Raw genomic sequence first — 20,352 nt, forward strand, 5'->3', positions numbered from 1 at the left:
TTGTATTTTCTCTGGAATACGTTGTTTATATCCCTGGTTCTAAAACTGACATCAAATCTATTGCCAGCTAAGATTTGTAGAGTTTAATAAGGGTATTTCTTGAGTTTATCTCAGTTGGATCTATAATAACTATTCTTCACTACAAAAAGTCATCATCTTGCTTTGACTCATCCAGTTGCAAAAGAATCTATACTTTTTTTTAGTATTGAAAAGAAATGTCCAATATTGATAGTTTTCTTTAAATTTTCTTGCACATTACATATTACATCCTCAATTTTAGTTCTTCTAAAATGAAATTCTTTAAATACATATTTTTTTCTCTTTTTTAATTTTTCCTCTTTTATTTTGTGTAGTTCACCTTCCTAGAAAAATTGCTCAATTATTCCTTCATGGTTTTACACATTTTTATGATCCATTTGTCTAAAGATTATTATATAATTTCTCTAATACAATAATTTTATTATATTGGGCTAATAGCTGATACCCAGGCCTAATTGGCCCACTATATTAAGGTCATTCTTTTTTTTCACGTAAAGTTTTTCTTGGGCTGGAGAACAACTCATGAGCATTGGCCTTGCTGCAGTGATGCGCTTGTTGTATCTGTGTTGGTGTAACCAGTCTCCTACCCAATACCAGCAACATCCGACAGACGTTATCAAGATACATCCAACGGAACATTTACACCTATGCAATCAAGCCCCTTCATATCTTTCCTGTTTTCTCTCTTTACTCTGATTCATGTAAAATAATGACATAAATTTTTTTTTGTGAGTTGAGATTTATAAGGAAGGTGTTTAATATGTATAAAGCATGGGAAGTTTTACCTGAATCCTGCCCCTGCTGGCCATATATCCCAGTAAAATTCCAGGGAAAATATATTTTCAAAGGACAAAGCAAGTTAGACAGGGCCACACCCATATGCTTGCTACTCTTTGAGCCTTTTGCATCAGCATCCTCCAGGATAATGGACCAAGGTCCGACCTTCAAATGGAAGCTGTACAGAAGAACATCAGCACTTCACCCCATTCTTGAGGATGAAGTAAAGTGGGTGTGGTGAAGCAATTTGTTCTAAACAAGTGCTTCCTTCTATTTGGGAACAGAAAGCTGGAAGATGTAGCCCTCTGTAAAGGAAAAAAGTCAGTATATGAGGCTTGGGGTACGGGTTTAGGCACTCCTGTGTTTGAGGAGTGATAGGGAGATGTGTGGGAGCTTCCTTATGAACATTAAACAACAAAGATAATTAGACACAAGAGATAAGAATGACAACTCCATACTCCTTTTAGGTAAAAAACTCGGGTATACCTTCAACAATCGGAACTTCCACAACGTGTCTTTGGGGCAAGGACAAGAGGTAGTGGCTGAGGCTGCGCTGGACCTAGCTGCCAAGAAAGGTCACTGGGTTATCTTGCAGGTATGCCCCCTCAGTCCTGATCAAGATCATTCTTGACCCCATATCTGTCTGGACCTCACTTCACAGTCTCTGGGCTTCCCTGTTCTCTCTTCCCTTCTTATCTGGCTTTCCTTCCATGCCCTTGCCCCTTCACTTCCTAATTGTCTCCTTCCAATTCTCCTCCCTCATATGTTCTTTTCCTCACCTGACTCCTAATAACTCCTCTTATTCTTGCTTTCACCTGCTACTATCACTCTCTCAAGTTTAAATAGCTCTACTTACAAAAGGACTGGTTCCTACTTTGATGCATGCTCAGGACGTTGGCATTCAGCTGAAGGCCATGGCAGCTGGATAGAGAATGTTTCCTCCGCCAGAATCTACCAGCTGCCCAGGACCCCTACATCTTATGCTGATGTGGTTTCTGAGAGCTAAGATTAAACTTATAAGTTGGAATTGCTGAAGAAGTAGCAGAGTTACTCACTTGCGGGTTGCTGGCACTTTCTGGCTAACAGAACCCTGGCTCTCTGGGCAGCCCACAATAGACTGGTTATAAATGAATTCTTTAATTTAACATATTTTCATTTCAACAATCACTACTAACTTATATAGATAGCATTTTGGGGGATACAAAGCCCTTTCAAATACATTACTTTTGGTTATTAGCAGCAACTCTGTGAAATAAGTATGGCAAATATTATTATTATTTCTTTTTATAGAAGAGAAAGCAGCACTCAGAGACCAGATTGCTGTGGCCCAAGCACTGTGCTCAGTGCCAATCTGTGTATTGAAGGCTCTGCAAGCAGGCTTCCTCCAATATTTATCAAGGAGCTTTTATCTATCCATTATAATGAAACATATTGCAATGAAGCAAAGTGACTATCCCTATTAAAGTGAAAGGTGCATTCTGCAAAGTAGTAAGAAATAAATGTAGGTTTAGCTTAGCCGACAGTCAGACAAATAGGAATCACAATGGGGAGAGTAGAAGGGCTCAAAGACATAACAGAGGAGTTTGGGCTTAGAGTAAGGAGCATCTGTGAGCAGCAGTGACTCAGTGTGTAGGAAGATAAGTTTGGCAACAATTAGCAGAATGGTTTGGAGAGAGGAGAAAGGAGTCGGGAAAGCTAGCTAAAAGGATTTTAAATCAGTGCTTTTCAAATTTTATCATGCATCCAAATCACTGGAGGATTTTATTAAAATGCACTGATTCAGTAAGTCTGAGTGGGGCCTAAGAGTCTACATTTCTAACTAGCTTTCAGATAAAGCCAACATTGCTGGTCTATGGACCCTACTTTTGAGCATCATGAGGTCAATAATCCATGGGTCAGATAGTAGGGATCTGGACTTGGAATGTAACCATGTGAGGCTATTAAATTGTGCCTCCCCCCACCCCTCCACCCCCCGGCAGACCAGCAACATCAGCATCACCCAGAAACTTGTTGGAAATGCAAATTCTTAGGCCCTACTCTAGACCTACTGAATGAGAAACTCTGGGGTGGAGCCCAAGAATCTTTGTTTCAACAAACCCTATAGGGGATTCTGATGCACAGTCAAGTTTAAGAACACTATGCTAGACAGACTTAGGATATCAAGGGAAAGGGTTCAATTGCAGGATACTAGGAGGTCCCCATTACTGGGAATCCTAAGATGCATACCACAATGTGAAGTTTTTGAAGTTAAGGCCTTCCTCTAGCCGCCTTCCTGATAACTGTTTACTGCTAACAGAACTAAGCAGATGCCTATATTGTGAGGGGGGGGGGTTCCTTCCTTCCCACCAGAACATCCACCTAGTAGCCAAGTGGCTCAGCACCCTGGAGAAGAAGCTGGAGGAGCACAGCAAAAACAGCCACCCAGAGTTCAGAGTCTTCATCAGTGCAGAGCCTGCACCCTCCCCTGAGGGCCACATCATTCCCCAGGGCATCCTCGAGAACTCCATTAAGATCACCAATGAACCTCCCACAGGCATGCATGCCAACCTACACAAGGCCCTGGACAACTTCACTCAGGTACAGCCCTGGGAGACAGATTGGAAAGAAGAACACTTTAACTCACAAAGAAATGATTCAGCTGGGTGGGAGAGGAGCATGCAGCCGGGGGTAAAGTGTTGTGGGCTATGGAGAAATGCCTGATGTGAACAAAATGTGTTCCCGTTGAAATTGACCTCCACCCTGTGGCTACTCAGTACAATCCAGCTCTCAATTTCCAGATACACTTGGGGGACCCAAGTTTAGGATCTTTCTTTGGCAAGAAATGTGGGGGAACTTTGTACAAGTCCACATGTTAACGAAATATTCCAAAATAGGAAAGGACATATTTGCTCTAAATCTAATTGATATGATATCCTAGTCACACATTTATCAGCTAAGCATACTATTTTCAAGCAGGGGGTTGACACTCATGTTCAGATAATAATAATAATAGGTGATACCTTCATGCAACTTGAGTATCGCGGCTTAAAATAATCCAAATGTCAGGCAGTGGGGATCTGGACTTGGAATGTAACCATGTGTTAGGCTCTTAAAGTGTGACCTGCAGAATAGCAGCATCAGCGTCAACTTGTTAGAAAAGCAAATTCTCAAGCCCCCATCTAGACCTACTGAATTGTCTGTGTCCTAACGAACTCTCCAAGAGATTCTATTGCACAGTCAACTTTGAGAAAACTATGCTACAATGAGACTAAGAATATCCAGGCAAAATTTCAAATGCAGGCTACTACATTACTGGTATTTCCATTACTGGGAACTCTAAGACTCATGTTGTGGAATGTTTATTAAAAGTCGAGACCAAGCCCCTGGGTCCATATGTAAAGTAGCACTTGCCAAGTCTGTGGCTCAGGCCTCTTTTATCTTCTCAGGAAGGCATCCTTTCTTGTTGCTTCTTCCTGAGAAGGGGATACACAAAGGTATGAATACCAGGAGGGTGGGGGCCATGGAGACCACCTTAAAGTCCATTCACTACTCTAGGCCTTGGTGGAATTCAAGGATATGGTTCTAGGATCTGTTGGGAAGGCTTTTTAATAACATCAAAGGATCTCTAGCTTCTTAGGACCCATGCTAAAACTCAGCACAAGTCCCAGGTAGGTCATCAAGGTAACTTGAAACAGACCATCCAAGAGGATAACTATTCTAGCTCGCCCAACATAAACCGTCAGGACCAGGGGCCCTTTGAGGACTAGTTTCACTTAAAATAAGATGAAGACCACTTGGCAGTCAGAGTCTCAAATTTCACTGAGTGGCTGAGGTCCCTCTTGATGCTAGACTCAAGCAGTGCAACTTGGAGAGGAGGCTGCCACAAAGATTTGAGAAGCAAAATTGGTCCAGTCTCTTCCTTTTTCATTCAACTTCCCAACTGAACTCCAAAACCCAAATATAATCTGGAGCAGAGAATGGGGGAACATGCCCAGGAGATTCAGGATGTTTTTTGTCATTTTTATTAAGAAATACCTGCCCATTGCAATGTGAAACAAAAGGTGGGCTGTTCTTTTGTGCAGGGACATTTTTTTTTCTTTCTTTTTTATTTTTTCTAAATAGGCCTTGACTAAACTCCTAGGTACTCCATATTGGAGGTCAAAACTTCTACATTTTCTAGATTTCACATTCCACGTAGGAGAGATGTACGTGTTTAACTTTGAAACCCACAGCCTTCTTTATAGGCACTGGTAGCTAGTTCCAAGCAAAGACATTTCTGACCTGATAAGGCATTGAGTTGTACAATAATATGAATGCACATAATGAACTTTATACTTCAAAATGGTTAAGATACGAAATATTATGTTATGGGTATTTAATCACTTTTTTTTTTTTTAATTAAAAGTTGAAACAAAGGGGCACTGGGATATAGTTAACTAGCTCTATTAAAGGTTACAGTGGCAGATCATTTCCAGCTCCTCTGCCTTGAGGGTCTTGGACAGAGCTAGGGAGGACAGCAGAAGTCTCACATGTTATATCTCCTAATAATTAATACTAAGATATTATGCCTCAGTAAGATTGTAATCATCTAATGTCATACCTGACTTCATCTCCTAAGCCTCCCTATGGACCCTTGTTCTTGAGTTTATTTCTCTGCAAGCTCGATGTCCAGTCTTAGTTATCAGGAAACTAGGAAAAGCATCCTATGAGATGCTTGCTTTTCCTGGTTAGTCTGTCCGTACTATAGCTGAGTTTTTGGCCATTTATAGCCATCTTCAGTAACTCATTCTGAGAAAGAAGGATACATTTATGAGTATATTTATTATTCACAATTGTTCCATTCTGCTTTTACAAGTGCCCTGGAACAGAAGCCTGGTTAATACCCCCTATTAACCATTTAAGGGACAAATTAGAGAACTGAGCTCTTTTTATTCCTGCTTCCCTGATAGCTTTGCTGTTTGGTGGTGATTATTTTCTTCTGACTCTTGTTTGAGTGTGCCATTGTCAACCAGTTTCAGCATTTTAATAGTGATTTCTTGTCTTGAGGCTTAGAGGCATTTTTCAGCCAGACCCAATTTTTTCAAACATGTCAAAATAACAAAGGAAGTGCCCTGCATGTCTATAGAGACAGATCTCTCCAGAAAGCAGTTAATAAACTTTCGCTTGCACAAGGCAGTTACTTTGTCCTCTGCATCACTTCTGACTTGACACATTCATACCTTTGTGGCAAACATGGTACCCAACAAAGGCACAAGGGTGACCCCTACATAGCCAGAGAATGATTGCAATGGTGTCATGGGTTTTCAGTGAAAAAATCAAACCTACCAGAAGCTTAATTTGTCCTGTCTCCTTTGTTCTCTTGCCCATGTGAGCAAAATCTAAGGGCCAATTCTTAGAAGAAATACCAGGACTGTGTTCAATACAATTTATGTGAGCTTCAAAAGTGCCTCTTTTGGGCTCCAGCTGCAACATCTTGCTCCTTTCTGAAGAAAAAGGGTCTCTCTCAGAGAAAATGTTTAATTCTAAAGAATCCAGGGGTTCTTGTGCTATCATCCCTTCAAAAATGGAGATTTCTCCCTCTGCACTATTACTACCATCCCCCTTAAAATTCACCAAGCACAATTCCATTTCCTCCCTCTCTGGACTTTCTCCTGCTTCTCTTTTCTGCCATCTGTCCCTTCTTTTATCATCTCTTCATGAGCCACACCTTTTCCCCCCACCTTATGCTCTGCAGTCAGGACCCCTTGGTACTCCTATTTCTGTACCCATGTGTCCCATCACCCCTTCTCAGGTTTGGTGGAGTAGTTAGGATGGTGAAGGGTAGGCCACTCCTCTTTTTCTTGTGGCTCTGATTCCCATCTTCCCCTTCCTTGCAGCAGGTCCCCCCGCAGATGAGCCAAGAACTCCTCAGTCATATAGGCTGTAATCATACCTACTAAGGTTCCATGATGGGCAAGAAAAGCATGGCAAGAAGGGAAAATACAAGAAATGATGCTGTAGAAGTCTCCACCCACACCTCAGCACAAAATGATATGACTATGACAAATTCGACACTCCCATGGCCACTACCCTGTTTCCATTAGCCATGCTTGAGAACTTAACTAGCATGTCCAGATGTACAAACTTTAACTGTAAACCAAGCCCCGTTATAACCTGAATCTAAACTCAGATTGTAAACTAAAATCCAACCCCTCTGCAAGGGCCCCTCAAATCCTAGGCCCACATGTATCCACAATGAAATCCATAATCTACCATATATAGCTCAGACCTTATCTAAGATATAGGGTAACTTTATCCAGAGCAACCCCAGCCACCCGAACCCACACCGTGGTCTGCCCTGTAGAACAGCAACTCTGAACTAACATTGGAAGTGACACTTTCCTTTCAGGACACCTTGGAGATGTGTTCCCGGGAAATGGAGTTCAAGAGTATCCTCTTTGCTCTTTGTTACTTTCACGCCGTGGTGGCAGAAAGACGAAAGTTTGGGCCCCAGGGATGGAATCGCTCCTACCCCTTCAACACTGGGGACCTCACCATCTCTGTGAATGTGCTTTACAACTTCCTGGAGGCCAATGCAAAGGTAAAGTTTCCAGCCAGCTAGGGGTTAGGTCAAGAGGGTCACCTATAAGAAAGAGGATAGGGCATCAGTGTAGGGAAGAAGGGGCACAAGCACTTGGAAAGGTCTAGCCGCAGTGGAGTGAGTCAGTGTGAGTTTAACCATGTAGCCAACTACAGGACCAGCATAAGACCGAGATGAGTACCACAAAAGCTCTAGAAACCAAACCTGTGACTCACACCTGGTGTGAGTCAGTTCCATGAGTGTTCTAGGGCCCAGACCACCCCTGCACATGCACAGCCTTGCAAGGGACTGTGGATTGGCAGGAAGAGATGCCACACTCCCCTGACACAGGTTGCCAATTTAACTAGTCAAGGACACAAAACTTGTCTCGGAGAACTCAGCTTCTCACATAGTTATGGTCTTGCCAAAGTTGAAGATGCCAAATTTTTGCTACATCTCATTTCCTTCATTCTCTGTCTGATATCCCTGTTTCAAAGAAAACTTACACTAACAAGCCATGCTATTTCATTTAAGGGGGTATTCACACCATCAAGGCTTTTCTGGTTCATAGACCCAACACAGCATCAACAAGGCCTCCTTCTCTTCCTGGTGGGGCAATGAATCGGGGCCCAGACGCCCTAAGCAGTCCCTTTGCCTCCAGCTCCAGGGACCCAGGAAGCCCACCTCCACAACTTCATCCCTTTATTTGCTGCACTCTGACACGGCTTTCTCCAGGGGCTTCTCTCCCTAACTTCAACACTAGTGAACTTGCCTGTTATATTTTATTTACTTTGGACTTTTGAAGGAGACATTAATTAACATGTTAATTAATTACAAAAAATTAGAGAAGTTCCCTTGGCCTCACTTTTTTCCATTTGACATTTGCCTGTTTAAAGGACTTGTAGGTAGAGCTGGGTCTCACCGCCACAGTTAAAGATTGTGACAGAGGGAAGGCATGCATGTGAGGGGGTTGGCCCCTGACCTCTCCTCACCCTTTGATGTAATTCTTCAAGCAGTTAATGAGTTCCCACAGATGCCTGACTCTGCTGGACACTGAGGGACGCATGAGAATAAAACATGGCTCCTAATTTCAAGATGCGCCACTTCTGGTGGCTTATGCTCTGCCCACACATCAGGCTAGCCCTGGTGCCTGTGTTGAGTGGAGGTCTTTCCTTCTTTCCCCTGTCTCTCAGGTTCCCTTTGATGATCTGCGTTACCTCTTTGGAGAGATCATGTATGGAGGCCATATCACCGATGACTGGGACAGGAGACTCTGCAGGACCTATCTGGAGGAATTCATTAAACCAGAAATGCTAGAAGGAGACCTATCTTTGGCTCCAGGGTTCCCACTTCCAGGCAACATGGACTACAATAGTTACCATCAGGTAATGCTCTCCTCTGTCCTCATGATGGCGTGATGGTGCCCACATGGGACCTGAGTCTTCCTTCAGTGTTGCCCACCACTGCTTATGGATACTCACACAGGGCCAGGGGAGAATGGCTTCAAGAGCTGCACTTATATCAAGTGTGGTTCTCAGCCTCAAGTTTGCCCTGTTCAATTTGAGAGCTTCGACTTTGGCAAGACCATAACTATGTGAGAAGCTGAGTTCTCTAGCCTTTGGCAATCTTTTTATTCTTGATGTTTGGTTCAATAATTCTACTTTTGCTCTTTTCTACAAATATCATCTGGGTCATTCATTTGATTGTTTTCATTGACAAAGTCATTAGGAGCAAAATTTCAGGTAAGAAGTTAGCCAACTATTGCTAAAGTTTATATTAATGATTCTAAATATCTTAAAAAGGACATGATCTTGTAGCAGAGTACTCACCCTTTTATTTGTTGGTCGCTATGAACACAGGCACACATACCCACATACACATACCAAGAAAAACATTCAGATAAAGCTTTTTCATACTATTACTTTGGATTTTTATTTTATTATTACTACAATTATTTTTAAGGTTCTCATCTTTGCCTGTTTAGCCTGCCATGGAAAATATATTAAAAGATAATTTTAAAAAATCTTTTTCACTGCTTGACTTTTGAACATGCCTAAAAGAACTTTGAATACCAAACTTAAGAAAACTACTGGTCATAAACAAACAAAAAAAAAACATTAACTACAAGCTTTAAAATTTTTTTAATTCAGAAAAAAATAAAATCCTACCATTTACAATGACATGGATGGACTTAGAGGTTATTATACCTAGTGAAATAAGTCAGACAGAGAAAGATAAATACCATATGATTTCGCTTATGTGTGGAATCTAAGAAACCAAAAGAACAAACTAATCAAAAACAGACTCATAAATATAGAGGACAATCTGGGGATGGCCAGAAGGGAGGAGGTATTGGGGGGCTGGGACAATGGGGTGAATGTCGGAAACCAGCCGACCAAGTCAAACCAGGTCTCTGAATGGGGGAGCGGGGACTGAGAAAAAAGAGAAGACAGACAGGGTGCAGGAGGGAGAACAGATCTCACAACTGTCTCTCCGAGTTTATTTCTTATGCTTCTTTTTATACATAATCTGTTCCTTTGTGTATCCCAAAATAACATAATAAAAGTAACATCCTGAAGATCGAGGTACAATCGACACTCCCTTTGACACTCCCTTTGACACTCCCTTTGACACTCCCTTTGCTTTTTCTATACTTAATCTTCTTCTTCCTGGAATTCCACAGAACCAGCCTTTTCCCTTTTTTATGCAAGCAGGCCTCCCGAGATAATCCATGCACTCTTTTGAATTTTGGGAGCTTTAGCTCCCTACAGGTGAAGGGTTAAAGAAGTACAAATTAGTACTTGATAGATGGTCATGGGGATGGGGAGCACGGCATAGGGAATGCGTAGTATTAATGTAATGGCTAGATAGAGAGCCAGGGGAGAGAAAGAGCAATTAGGGGGATCATTTTATAAACTACATAAATGTCTAACCAATGTACTGTATACTTGAAACTAATAATAAAATAAAATTTAAAAAAAGCTTTAAAGTTAAAAAAAAAATTTATAAGGTAAGTCATAAAAGTCATTCAATCCAGAAAAACTGGACCTATGAGAAGAAATTAAAAACACTAAAACCCTACTATGGCCATACTACCCTGAACCTGCTAGATCTCGGAAGCTAAGCAGGGTCGGGCCTGATTAATAGTTGGATAGGAGACCACCTAGGAATATCAGGTGCTGTAGGCGTTAAAAAAACAAACAAACAAACAAACAAAAAAAAACCACTAAGACCCTAAAAAAAATAAGAGGAATTTTTTTAAACTGCTTGACTAAAAGATTTCAAGGCTTTAACAATAAAATTGTGCAAGAGCGTCCCCTAGTGTCCATGGAACAATTCAACAAGAGGCTGCAGTAGGTAATGGGCAACAATAACGTGATTTGCACTTCCAGACGATTGAAGCAGATTTTCCCTTTCTTCATCTCTCCCTTTAATCTATCAGTAAATAGATAGTTATAGAGCACCTACCAAGAAGTCCGGGAGTGTGCTGGTTGCTGGAAAAAAAATAAAAATAAACACAAAACTTTGCCTTTAAAGAATGAGCAATATTTTACTTAAACTAGATGTTACTAGCACCAAAAAAATCATTAAAGTCAAATTAGGAGTAAACATGAGGGATATTTTCACATTGTGATAGAAAGAATTGTAAAGGAGTACTCAGAGAATATTCGGAGAAAAATACTGAGCCTTAAAGGCTGAAGAGGATTTTTTTAGGGGCAACAGACTGTGGCCTACCATAACTGACCACAGAGATGTGCTGTTTGGGTGACACACCATTTTAAAGTTTTTAAATTCAAATATTTTTTTTGCCAGAGGCAAGAACTCTCCAGTTCTCAGCAGAGCTCACCTAGTCCTACATCCTAATTCACACGTTTATTCTTCATGCATGGTCCTGTGTTTGCATTTAGGTGTATCATCCCTGATATAGCTAAACAGAGGAGAGAAAAAAAGGAATTTAAGGGGAAGAGGTCTGGAATTCTAGAAGATTTTGAGTAAAAATACCTGGTAGGGTTTAGTATTTCTGAAGGACTCTGAGAAATTCTCTTTATATGTGAAGGGACAAGTGTATATCAGGGAGCGGTAGGAGGGAGCAAAATTGGAGGTGGATAAAGTCTTCTAAGCTTCCCAAAAAAGAGAATGATCTCATGATTGTGGAAGTTCTGGAAAACTGGCCTAGCATACAAAATAGTTGGTGTGGAGGGAAGGCGGGGTAAAGGATGTGCACTAACAGGTGGAGAGCATGCTGATGTCAGCTAGTGTTGGTGAGCAGCGTTCACCCAGAGGGCAAAGGGACACTGGTACCTGAGGCCTGCTCTGGCCCACTGACTGCCCTTTGGAGTACAAGTCAGAGTGAGATATGGGAGATATATCTTGTTTTGTTTCTAAATGATCTTGCCCTTGACTTTCAGTACATTGACACAGAGCTGCCCCCAGAGTCACCATATCTTTATGGCCTCCACCCCAACGCTGAGATTGGCTTCCTAACCCAGACCTCAGAAAAACTCTTTCGCACAGTGCTGGAGCTACAGCCCCAGGACAGCCAAGCTGGACATGGAGCAGGAGCCATGAGAGAAGAAAAGGTATATGGAGGGGATTGCCTGAGATCACTCTGGGGAGCTCATTGGTCTTATTGCCTGTACACAGCGCAGACCATACTGTGCACACCCTCCCCTCTCACATGCCTGCCAGTCCAGCCTTGAGATGCTTGCCCTTCAACTCCAAGAGCCCTTCCCCTCTAGTCATGTCACCATGCTGGCCATCTTGTTCGTTACCCATAAAGTCCCTGCCATTGGGTTTGGTACTTTGCTTTGCTAGTCCACCCAAAGTCTATTTCAATTCAGTTCATCTGCCAAACTGAAGAAAGGGCAAGGCTGAACAATGGCAGTTTGGGAAGCTTGAACCGACTTTATGATTCTTTGGCAAACTAAGCAATGATGAGTGGGGAGCTGCTCCTAAACACCTCCCACCTCATCCCACCAGCTAGATGCTCATTTGCATTTATTCACCCTCTTTAAGACAAAAATGCTTTCAATTTGTGTGCATGACATTTAATCAGAGTCTCCTAATACACAGGTAAGTGCTACTAAGCACAGGACTTCCTAAAATCTCAGAAAAGCGGAGAGGGATTATGGTGTCCAAAGACAGACAAGGGTGAGGTATGGGTTTTATGGCAACGAGAGGCAATATGAGGGCCCTGTTCCTGGTGTGGGCACTGCAGAGGGCAAAAAAGGAATGGGGCACTAAAATGAAACTTCTCTGTGAAGTTTTTCCCAAGACAGGCTAATTCATCCTCTGAGAGATGTACCTCTTTCACCCCACCTTCACTCCATAGCACTGCCCAGATTCCTTTAATTAGAGATTCCATTGGGTTCACAAGGAACCATACTTAGAATATTAAGGATTAAGAAATATGGGGAGTTATCAAACATTTAGTCTCCAGGAATTGATTTTAGAAAACAAACTGATTCTAAGGAAGCTAGACTTTTGTTTTAAGGTATAGACTGGTGTCATTAAAATAGTTCTAAAATTTTAATATGCCTCAGAATGAGCTAGGAAACTTGAAGTTCTGATTCTGAGGCCGGGGGTTAGGCCCAGGAATTTGCCTCCTAGCAGTTTTGATGCAGATGAGCACACTTTGAGAAAGCTGCCCTAAATCACACTACTCAGGGTATTCCACCATTTGAAGCATAAGATGTAATTTGAGAACAAAAGGAAGAGAAGAAATGTTACTTAACCCAGATTCCAAACCACACAAAATGAAACCCGTTCCTCTTTCTAAAAATGAAAAAGCCTGGGACTATATAAGTCATAGACTTAGGATTCTTCAAGTAGCATTTGAAAAAGCTTCTAGTTCTTGGAATTTCCTTATCCCTTCTTCCATCATTTAAGAAATGACATGTGTGTGTGTTTCAAAAAAGAGATAAACTATGATCACTTGCCAAACTAAGAGAACCTATTTAGCATCTCAGATACCAGGAAGTGAGAAGATTTTGCTAATATACAATAAGTTCATACTTGTGGAAAAAGGAGAGAGAATGTGAGAGGAGGGGAAAGAAGGACACAAAATAAATTCACATAATAATACAAATGGCCAATAAAATATTCTCAATATCACTCATAGCTAAATGAAGTTAAGTGAAATATCATTTTTCACCTAATGGTAAAGATTCTTAAATATGATAATATCTAGTGGTTAGGGCATAAGCAAACAGGCACTTTTCATCTTTGCTGATAGAAGTTTAAATTACATAACAATTTGACCATAGCTACTAAAATTTGAAATGTTCATAATTTTTACCCATAATTCTATATCTAGGAATTCAAGTAGAAACACTCAAAAGTTCACGGATGTTATATTTATTTGTTGCAAGATTGCTTATAGTAGTAGAAATGATAAACGGACCAAATATCCATCAATAGGGGAATAAATTATGGTATGTCAAACAGTGAAATACTGTTTTAAAAAAAGGCAAATCCACATATACTAACAAGGAAATGTGTCTAAGATGTATTATAATGTGAAAAAAGCAAGCTGAAAAAGATATGTGTAATACGATTCCATTATTGATAGAAAAGTGGAGGAAGGAGGGGTGAGAGATGGAGGGAAGACATAATAGACATGATAAATATGGGGATAGCTGGATGGCTGGATGGTTGGAGGGCTGGATGGATGGGTGGGTGGATGGATGGATGGGTGGGTAGAGTTATATGCATTGAAGGATACTTTCAGAAATTATAAACTAAAAATTTAGCAGTTAGTGGTTCCCCCCCACCCCGAGAGAAGAAGAAAAATTGTGGGAAATTTTGTTTTTAATATCATTTGGATCTGTAATGTTTAGATTTTTATGGTAAGCATTTATTAGTATTCCAAAAAGAAATAAAGGCAAAAAAAAAAAAAGGTATTTGCTTGTGGAAATAAAGCAGACCACATCCCTGGGAACCCACTTCCCCTATCTGAAGGGCTCTGAGCAGAAGAGGGACCTGTCCATGTCTGTGAGTCTGTTCCCTTCTCCGTCCTCAGTCCTGGTCTCCAAATTCTCTACAGCCTGGCCAGTGACAGAATAGAACTCTGTTTCCCTATGTTCAGTGTATTTTGGTGCAATGCCTCCAGACTATCTTTTCATCTCTTTGTGAATCATGTCCAAATGCTGTTCCTTCAAATTCCACTCCAGACAGTAATATGATATAATTTTAGCTATTTGTCTTCTACCCTAGCAGCAGCTTTCAGGTACCATTAAAATTCCATTCCAGTGTTTGCTATGACAGCACCAGAGACCCATTCATGACAGGGTGATGAGTTTTACTTTCTTTTTTCTAACATCAGCTCTTTTCCTAGAGAATGTATTGTATGTTAACAGTACAAAGCAAAGTGAATATTAATAACCCTTTACATTTATATAGTTTTTTTTATGGCATTCAGATACTGCCACATTCATCAGCTCATTTGATTTGATCTTCACATCAGCCCTGGGAGTTGGGGGAGAGAGGGTTGGTGGAAAAGATGCTCTTGGAAATTTTTATAGATGCAGAAAATTGAGGACTAAATGACTTGCTAAAATTCACATGGGTAATGCATAACTGAACTGTATTAACTCAGTCAGGGTTCTTTGGTGTAAACAACAGATATTAATTTAGCTGAAATAGGCAAGAAATAGCTCACTATATCAAAGGAATCAACTTAAGAGAGGATAGAAACCACAATGGCCCTAGGGCCCAGGGAAAAAGAAAAGTAGACAGTCCTTTCAAGGCACTTCCATCCTGTCAGTGGCTCCACTCAATTTCTGTCCCTGAATCCTAGGCTTGAGATTTAAATTTTTATGCTCCTGAAAAAGATAATCTGATTGACCTACTTGGGTCATGGAAGGGCTGGGCCCTATGACTGTACCCCAAAACAATGGGTAAGAGGTAATTTCATGAAGGAGAGAGGGACCTGTTAAGAGGAGAGAGATGATGAACAGAGAAAAACGACGGACATCCACCACTTGCATCTGGAGCTCAGCTCTCACGATCCTGGAAGGCTGGCACTCTCTCTCACTGGCTCCCTCCCTCCCTCAATCCACTTCTGCTGGCCACATGTTCTATTATGTCCACACTTGTTTCATTTTTTTTCTTTCTCTTCTGAGAGACCCCCTGGTCTTACTCATTCACTTCTAAATGGCAGACTCAAGCCTCCAAGTGTTTGCCCCAAAATAATTCAGTATCTTGGTACCCCAATTCCAATTTTCCAGGAGAGAAACCCTGGCTGTTCTAGCTCCCCTGGTCTAGTTAGCTGACAGTTTGTGTGGCAAAAGGAATCATGGGGTTGGGGAGGAGGTTTACATGATAGATGGGGATGCTTCTTCCAGGGCCCAAGGATGGAAACCACAATGCGGCCTCATGGAAACTTGGAAACTTGGAATATATATCTATAGATAGATAGATAGATAGATAGATAGATAGATAGATAGATAGATAGATAGATATAGATAGATATAGATATCTATATCTATCTATCTATCTATCTATCTATCTATCTATCTATCTATTCTTGGAAACTTGGAATATATATATATATTCATCACTGCAGTTTCACATGGCCCAAAGTGAGCGCCCTAGGCCCAAGTCTACCCTATGCCTTTCTACTTTGATTCTCACAGCTAACTATGTCAATCTCTGGGTTTCTCCAACTCCCAATTCTTGGAAAGTCACCTGTGTTCATCGTTTTAAGCTGGTTGCAGAAGTCACATCCTATGGGGAGGTTATCCTGTGGTTGGTCCTCAACCCCTGACCCAGTTGACTAAAGTAAGCAGGCAAGACTATGGCCGGGAGATGGATGATGGCATCTTTAGTGCCACATCACAGAAGAATGAAGTCCTTCTGAAGAATTAGAGCCCATTCTTAACCCTGTGTTTCCTATTGTGGGGCAGGTGAAGGCCCTTCTGGAAGAAATATTGGAGCGGGTAACAGATGAGTTTAACATCCAAGAGCTGATGGCTAAAGTGGAGGAGCGCACCCCCTACATTGTAGTTGCCTTCCAAGAGTGTGAACGGATGAACATCCTCACCAGAGAGATCCAGCACTCATTGAGGGAGCTGGACCTCAGCTTGAAGGTGGGTGAGGTCTTGGGTGGGAAGGGCTTTGCCAGCTGGACCATCTTGGGGAGAGAGTGGCACTGGGGAATCTGGGAGCTGGAGAGCAGTTCTCCTACAGCAATCTGCATGCCCAAGAAGGTGTCAGTCCCAGAAACCAGAGTCTGTTCATGCTTCAGGGAGGGTAAGAAACAAGGTCTAGAAGCCCGAAGCTGTGCTGGAGTGAGAATGAGCTATAATTGGCTGGTCAGTGTATGCAAACTACTCGGGAACTATACTCTGAGTGACAACCAAATAAGAGTCTTGATGCCCTGGTGTCTTCTACTGACATAGGTGAAATTGCTTTCATGAGAGGCAAAAAATGTGTGATAAAAGTACAGGTTCTAGACTGCCCAGGATCAACTCCCAGCTCTTCCATTTCCTCTCTGTGTGGCCATAAAGTGACTTAGATACTGTGTCTCGGTCTCTTCACCTGTAAAATAGGGATAATTGTTCACTTCAAAGGACTTTTAGGATTAAATAATTTGATTTTCATAGAGTGTTTAGAACAATGCTTACTACACAGTAAGTAGACAAAAGTATTAGCTGATAGTATTATTATCACCCCATCATGGAAAAGGAAAGAATTTTTATCCTTTATAACTTCAAGATTGTTTCAAAGATCTGAAAGATCCAAGTTTGCATAAACTATGAGGTTTCTAATGAGCAATGAAGATGTTTACTATTTCTACCTCCCTTCTACTTGGGTCATGGGAGGGCCGGGCCCCATGACTGTACCACAAATTTGCTTTATTCACCATAAGATAATTATGTCAAGTGCCTAGCACAAAGCCTAATATGTATGATTTTAACTGTTCACCTGGATGATAGGCAAATAGGAAGGCTTGCTGCCTTTTAGGAGATGAGGAAGGTGACTGTCGTCAATTTACATCATCTCATTTATTAAAAGAATTGTGACCCCAGAAAGCTGGAAAGTGAGAACCCAGTTTTATAGCCAACAATTAAAGCTCAGCCAAGCCCTGTATTTCGGGGCTGTGATGTGCTGCTGCCTTCTGGTCTGGCTCTTGGAATTCTACAGTCATGGTCATGTGTGCATTAAAAAAACAACTGTGAGTTTCTTCACATGTGGTCACATAGAAACTATGAAATAGGCTTCAAAATCTAGATTAGTGGGATTTTTAAAACTTTGTTAATTTCCCTTCTCCTCTCAATATGGTTGGAGGGAAATAAGGAGAAATGTGACAGGAAGGGATGTTGAAGACTAACGGTGTTCAGTAATATTTCTAAATTATGCACCAGCTTGTAATCAAATGAAATACATTTCATAGAACAACCTCAAATGTAAGCAAGGACGTTGCCTGTCACATTGTGCAGCTCTATTACTATGGTTTGCAGGAATATATTAGTAATTATCTTGAGTAAGTTTTTTGCAATTGTAGCTTATTGAATCCATGTGATTTGGCACAGTCTATTTACCCATTCAACTTCCAATTCATTCACTCATCCCTCCCAAGAGCCTTCTCTGTGGTTTGGTGTCAGGAATCAGAGAATGCCATGGCAAAGATAAAGGGGATAGGGAGGGCTTCTCTTTCCTTTCAGTCTATGCAAAAAGTGATGATTGATGAGTTCTTGGGACAAATTTCAGCCCCCCAAGTGAAGGAGACTGAAAGGGGAGTCAATCTTGGAAAAACAAGCACAAAGTGGATTATAAAACAGGGCAGAATTAATTAAATGCCACATAGAGAGATGTGAGAGGAGATAGGAAAAAACAAGTATGGGGGATCAGGGAAGCCCTCTGAGGTGAAGTGGCATCAAGGGGGCTTTGGAGGAAGGGTAGGATTATGACTGGAGGTGACAAGAGCCTTCTAGAGGTTCTCAACAGAGGAACCCTAAGCCTGCTCTAAGATTTAACCTGCTTTGGTCAGAGCAACAGACCGACTCAGGTAAGTAATAGTGATATAGTGAACTTCTAAAGGTGACCAGCATTGACAGAAAAATGCTTTTTTCTCCTGGTTCCTCTGTAAGCTGGAGGACAGACAGAGCAATCTCTAATTTAAAATACTGTCATTCAAATACAGTCTCATTAGGACAGGTTTCCAAACTGGCCTGGTCATCAGACTTCTTGGGGGTTTTATCACAGTACACATTCCCATCTCCACCCTCCATTCCTACTGGGTTCCGGAAACCTATATTTTAAACCAGCAGTCAGGTAATTGTTGTGATGAGTCAAGTTTGTGAAGCACAATGTTAAGGCAAGTGCATAGAATTAAAAGCTGAACAAATGTCTTTACAGAAAAATAAAGGTACAAGAAGATGGTAGCAGAGTTCAGAGAAGGGAAAGTTTTTAAGTTTGTGGAAGAGAGAGAGCTGAGCTTGCAAGAAATGAGAACAAGAGAGAAAAATAGCAGAAGGGAGAGACTTGAACAGGAGGGATTCACAGGATGGCTTGGCATGTAAGGGAGATGCTTTTTATTCTGATCCACTGTGTGTTGACTTAATAGCACATGTCTGAGAAGGGTGCCTTGCTTTTCCCCTTTAATGACACAGTCACCACCCACCAGGCAGCTGCCCCAGCCCATATGCCTTTGGCCTTTCAGGAGCACTCTATCGGAATACCCAGATGGATGGGCTGCTGTCAACCTTAATCTAGAAGCCAGACTAGAAAGGGTGGAACCCGTATCATTTCCACTTCCCTCCCCATCCCCTCACCTCCTATGTTTCATACAAATGAAAGCTGGTTGCAAAGACCATCTTCACGGGGAAGAAAAAAAAGATAGGACAGGGTGCAGCCAGCAGCCCTTCAAGAAGTAGTATATGTGTGCTGCTGACCCCTGTGAATGCTGACATGGAGCAAGCAAATCACAGGACCCTGAAATGTGGCATCATTTTTTAAAAAGAAGGATTCAGTGTTTTCTTTGCAAGTTCTCTTTTCATTGACTCTTGACATGTGAACAAATACATGCAGATGTTAACATGGGATCCATTCAGGCAGGAGGAGATTGAGAAACTGGGGCTTGAACAAATGGAAGCAAGTTTCTCTATAGTAGTATAGCTTGAGTCTTTAAGAAGGGCCTAGTTACCCAGAATTTGGCCACAGAAGCTTCCTGTCTTCCCAATCCAGCCTCCACCAATCTAGTCGCATCTTAGTAAACTAATTTTTTCTGAACACCTTTCAGGAAATGCTGTCTAAGAGTCTATAGATATATCCCTCTTCTAAGAGAGGGACACAAGTTATACTTAGTGAATATAAGGCAGTGTTCTCTGTTTTTTATCTGCCTCTCTTCTGAAAATTAGTCATTTCTACTTCTTCTCAAGGTCATGGGAATATCTGAGTTCAGAAACCTACCTACAAAGCAAATGATTTCTTCTTTTCTTTAATTGTTCCTGCTTCACTCTCAAACTGGTAAAACCTAAGAGACAGTACATTCTTTAAGGCTCTATCACTTGCACATTCAATTAGTAAATGCAAAATCATTGTCAGAACAAATTATAATCATGTTATAAGCAGCTGTGAGAATTTTTTAAGAATGCCAAGTTATACATTTTATGTTTCTCTGCTATCAAAATGATTTTAGATTTCAGAAGTGTGTTAAAAATTAAGTATTGAGTGTATGTATTTTTATTATCAGATTTTATTTTTTAGAACATTTTTAGGTTCACAGCAAAATTGAGCAGAAGGTACAGCGTTCCCATATATATCTCCTACTGGGTATTGGAACTGTGTTCTGTTTATGGGCATAATCCATCATGTTTGTGAGAAAAGAAGTGTTAAGAACCACTGATCCGGGGTCCCAGCCCTTCTGCCCCCCTAGAGGATACTGTGCTCAGCTACTACTTTCTCTGCACGGTGCAGGATCCCAGCTCTGTCATGGCAGATGTCTGCAATAGCCATCTCCTAGCCTCTTTGTCTATCCATGGCTCTTCCTATCT

General features: G+C 41.3%; 1 protein-coding gene across 3 annotated transcripts in view; it reads left to right on the forward strand.

Annotated features, from left to right (window-relative positions):
• DNAH9 (dynein axonemal heavy chain 9) overlaps positions 1-20,352 on the forward strand; it is a 310,371-nt gene that overhangs the window by 276,656 nt on the left and 13,363 nt on the right. For all 3 annotated transcript variants that reach the window (XM_039847368.1, XM_039847369.1, XM_039847370.1), the window contains 6 exons: positions 1,284-1,411; positions 3,166-3,393; positions 7,184-7,375; positions 8,548-8,739; positions 11,764-11,934; positions 16,261-16,443. In XM_039847368.1, the coding sequence (XP_039703302.1) occupies positions 1,284-1,411; positions 3,166-3,393; positions 7,184-7,375; positions 8,548-8,739; positions 11,764-11,934; positions 16,261-16,443 (1,094 nt within the window). The remainder of the gene's footprint in view (positions 1-1,283; positions 1,412-3,165; positions 3,394-7,183; positions 7,376-8,547; positions 8,740-11,763; positions 11,935-16,260; positions 16,444-20,352) is intronic.

This window comes from Pteropus medius, unplaced genomic scaffold, assembly GCF_902729225.1.
Source record: "Pteropus medius unplaced genomic scaffold, Ma_sr-lr_union100, whole genome shotgun sequence".
In the NCBI taxonomy this organism is placed as follows: domain Eukaryota; kingdom Metazoa; phylum Chordata; class Mammalia; order Chiroptera; family Pteropodidae; genus Pteropus; species Pteropus medius.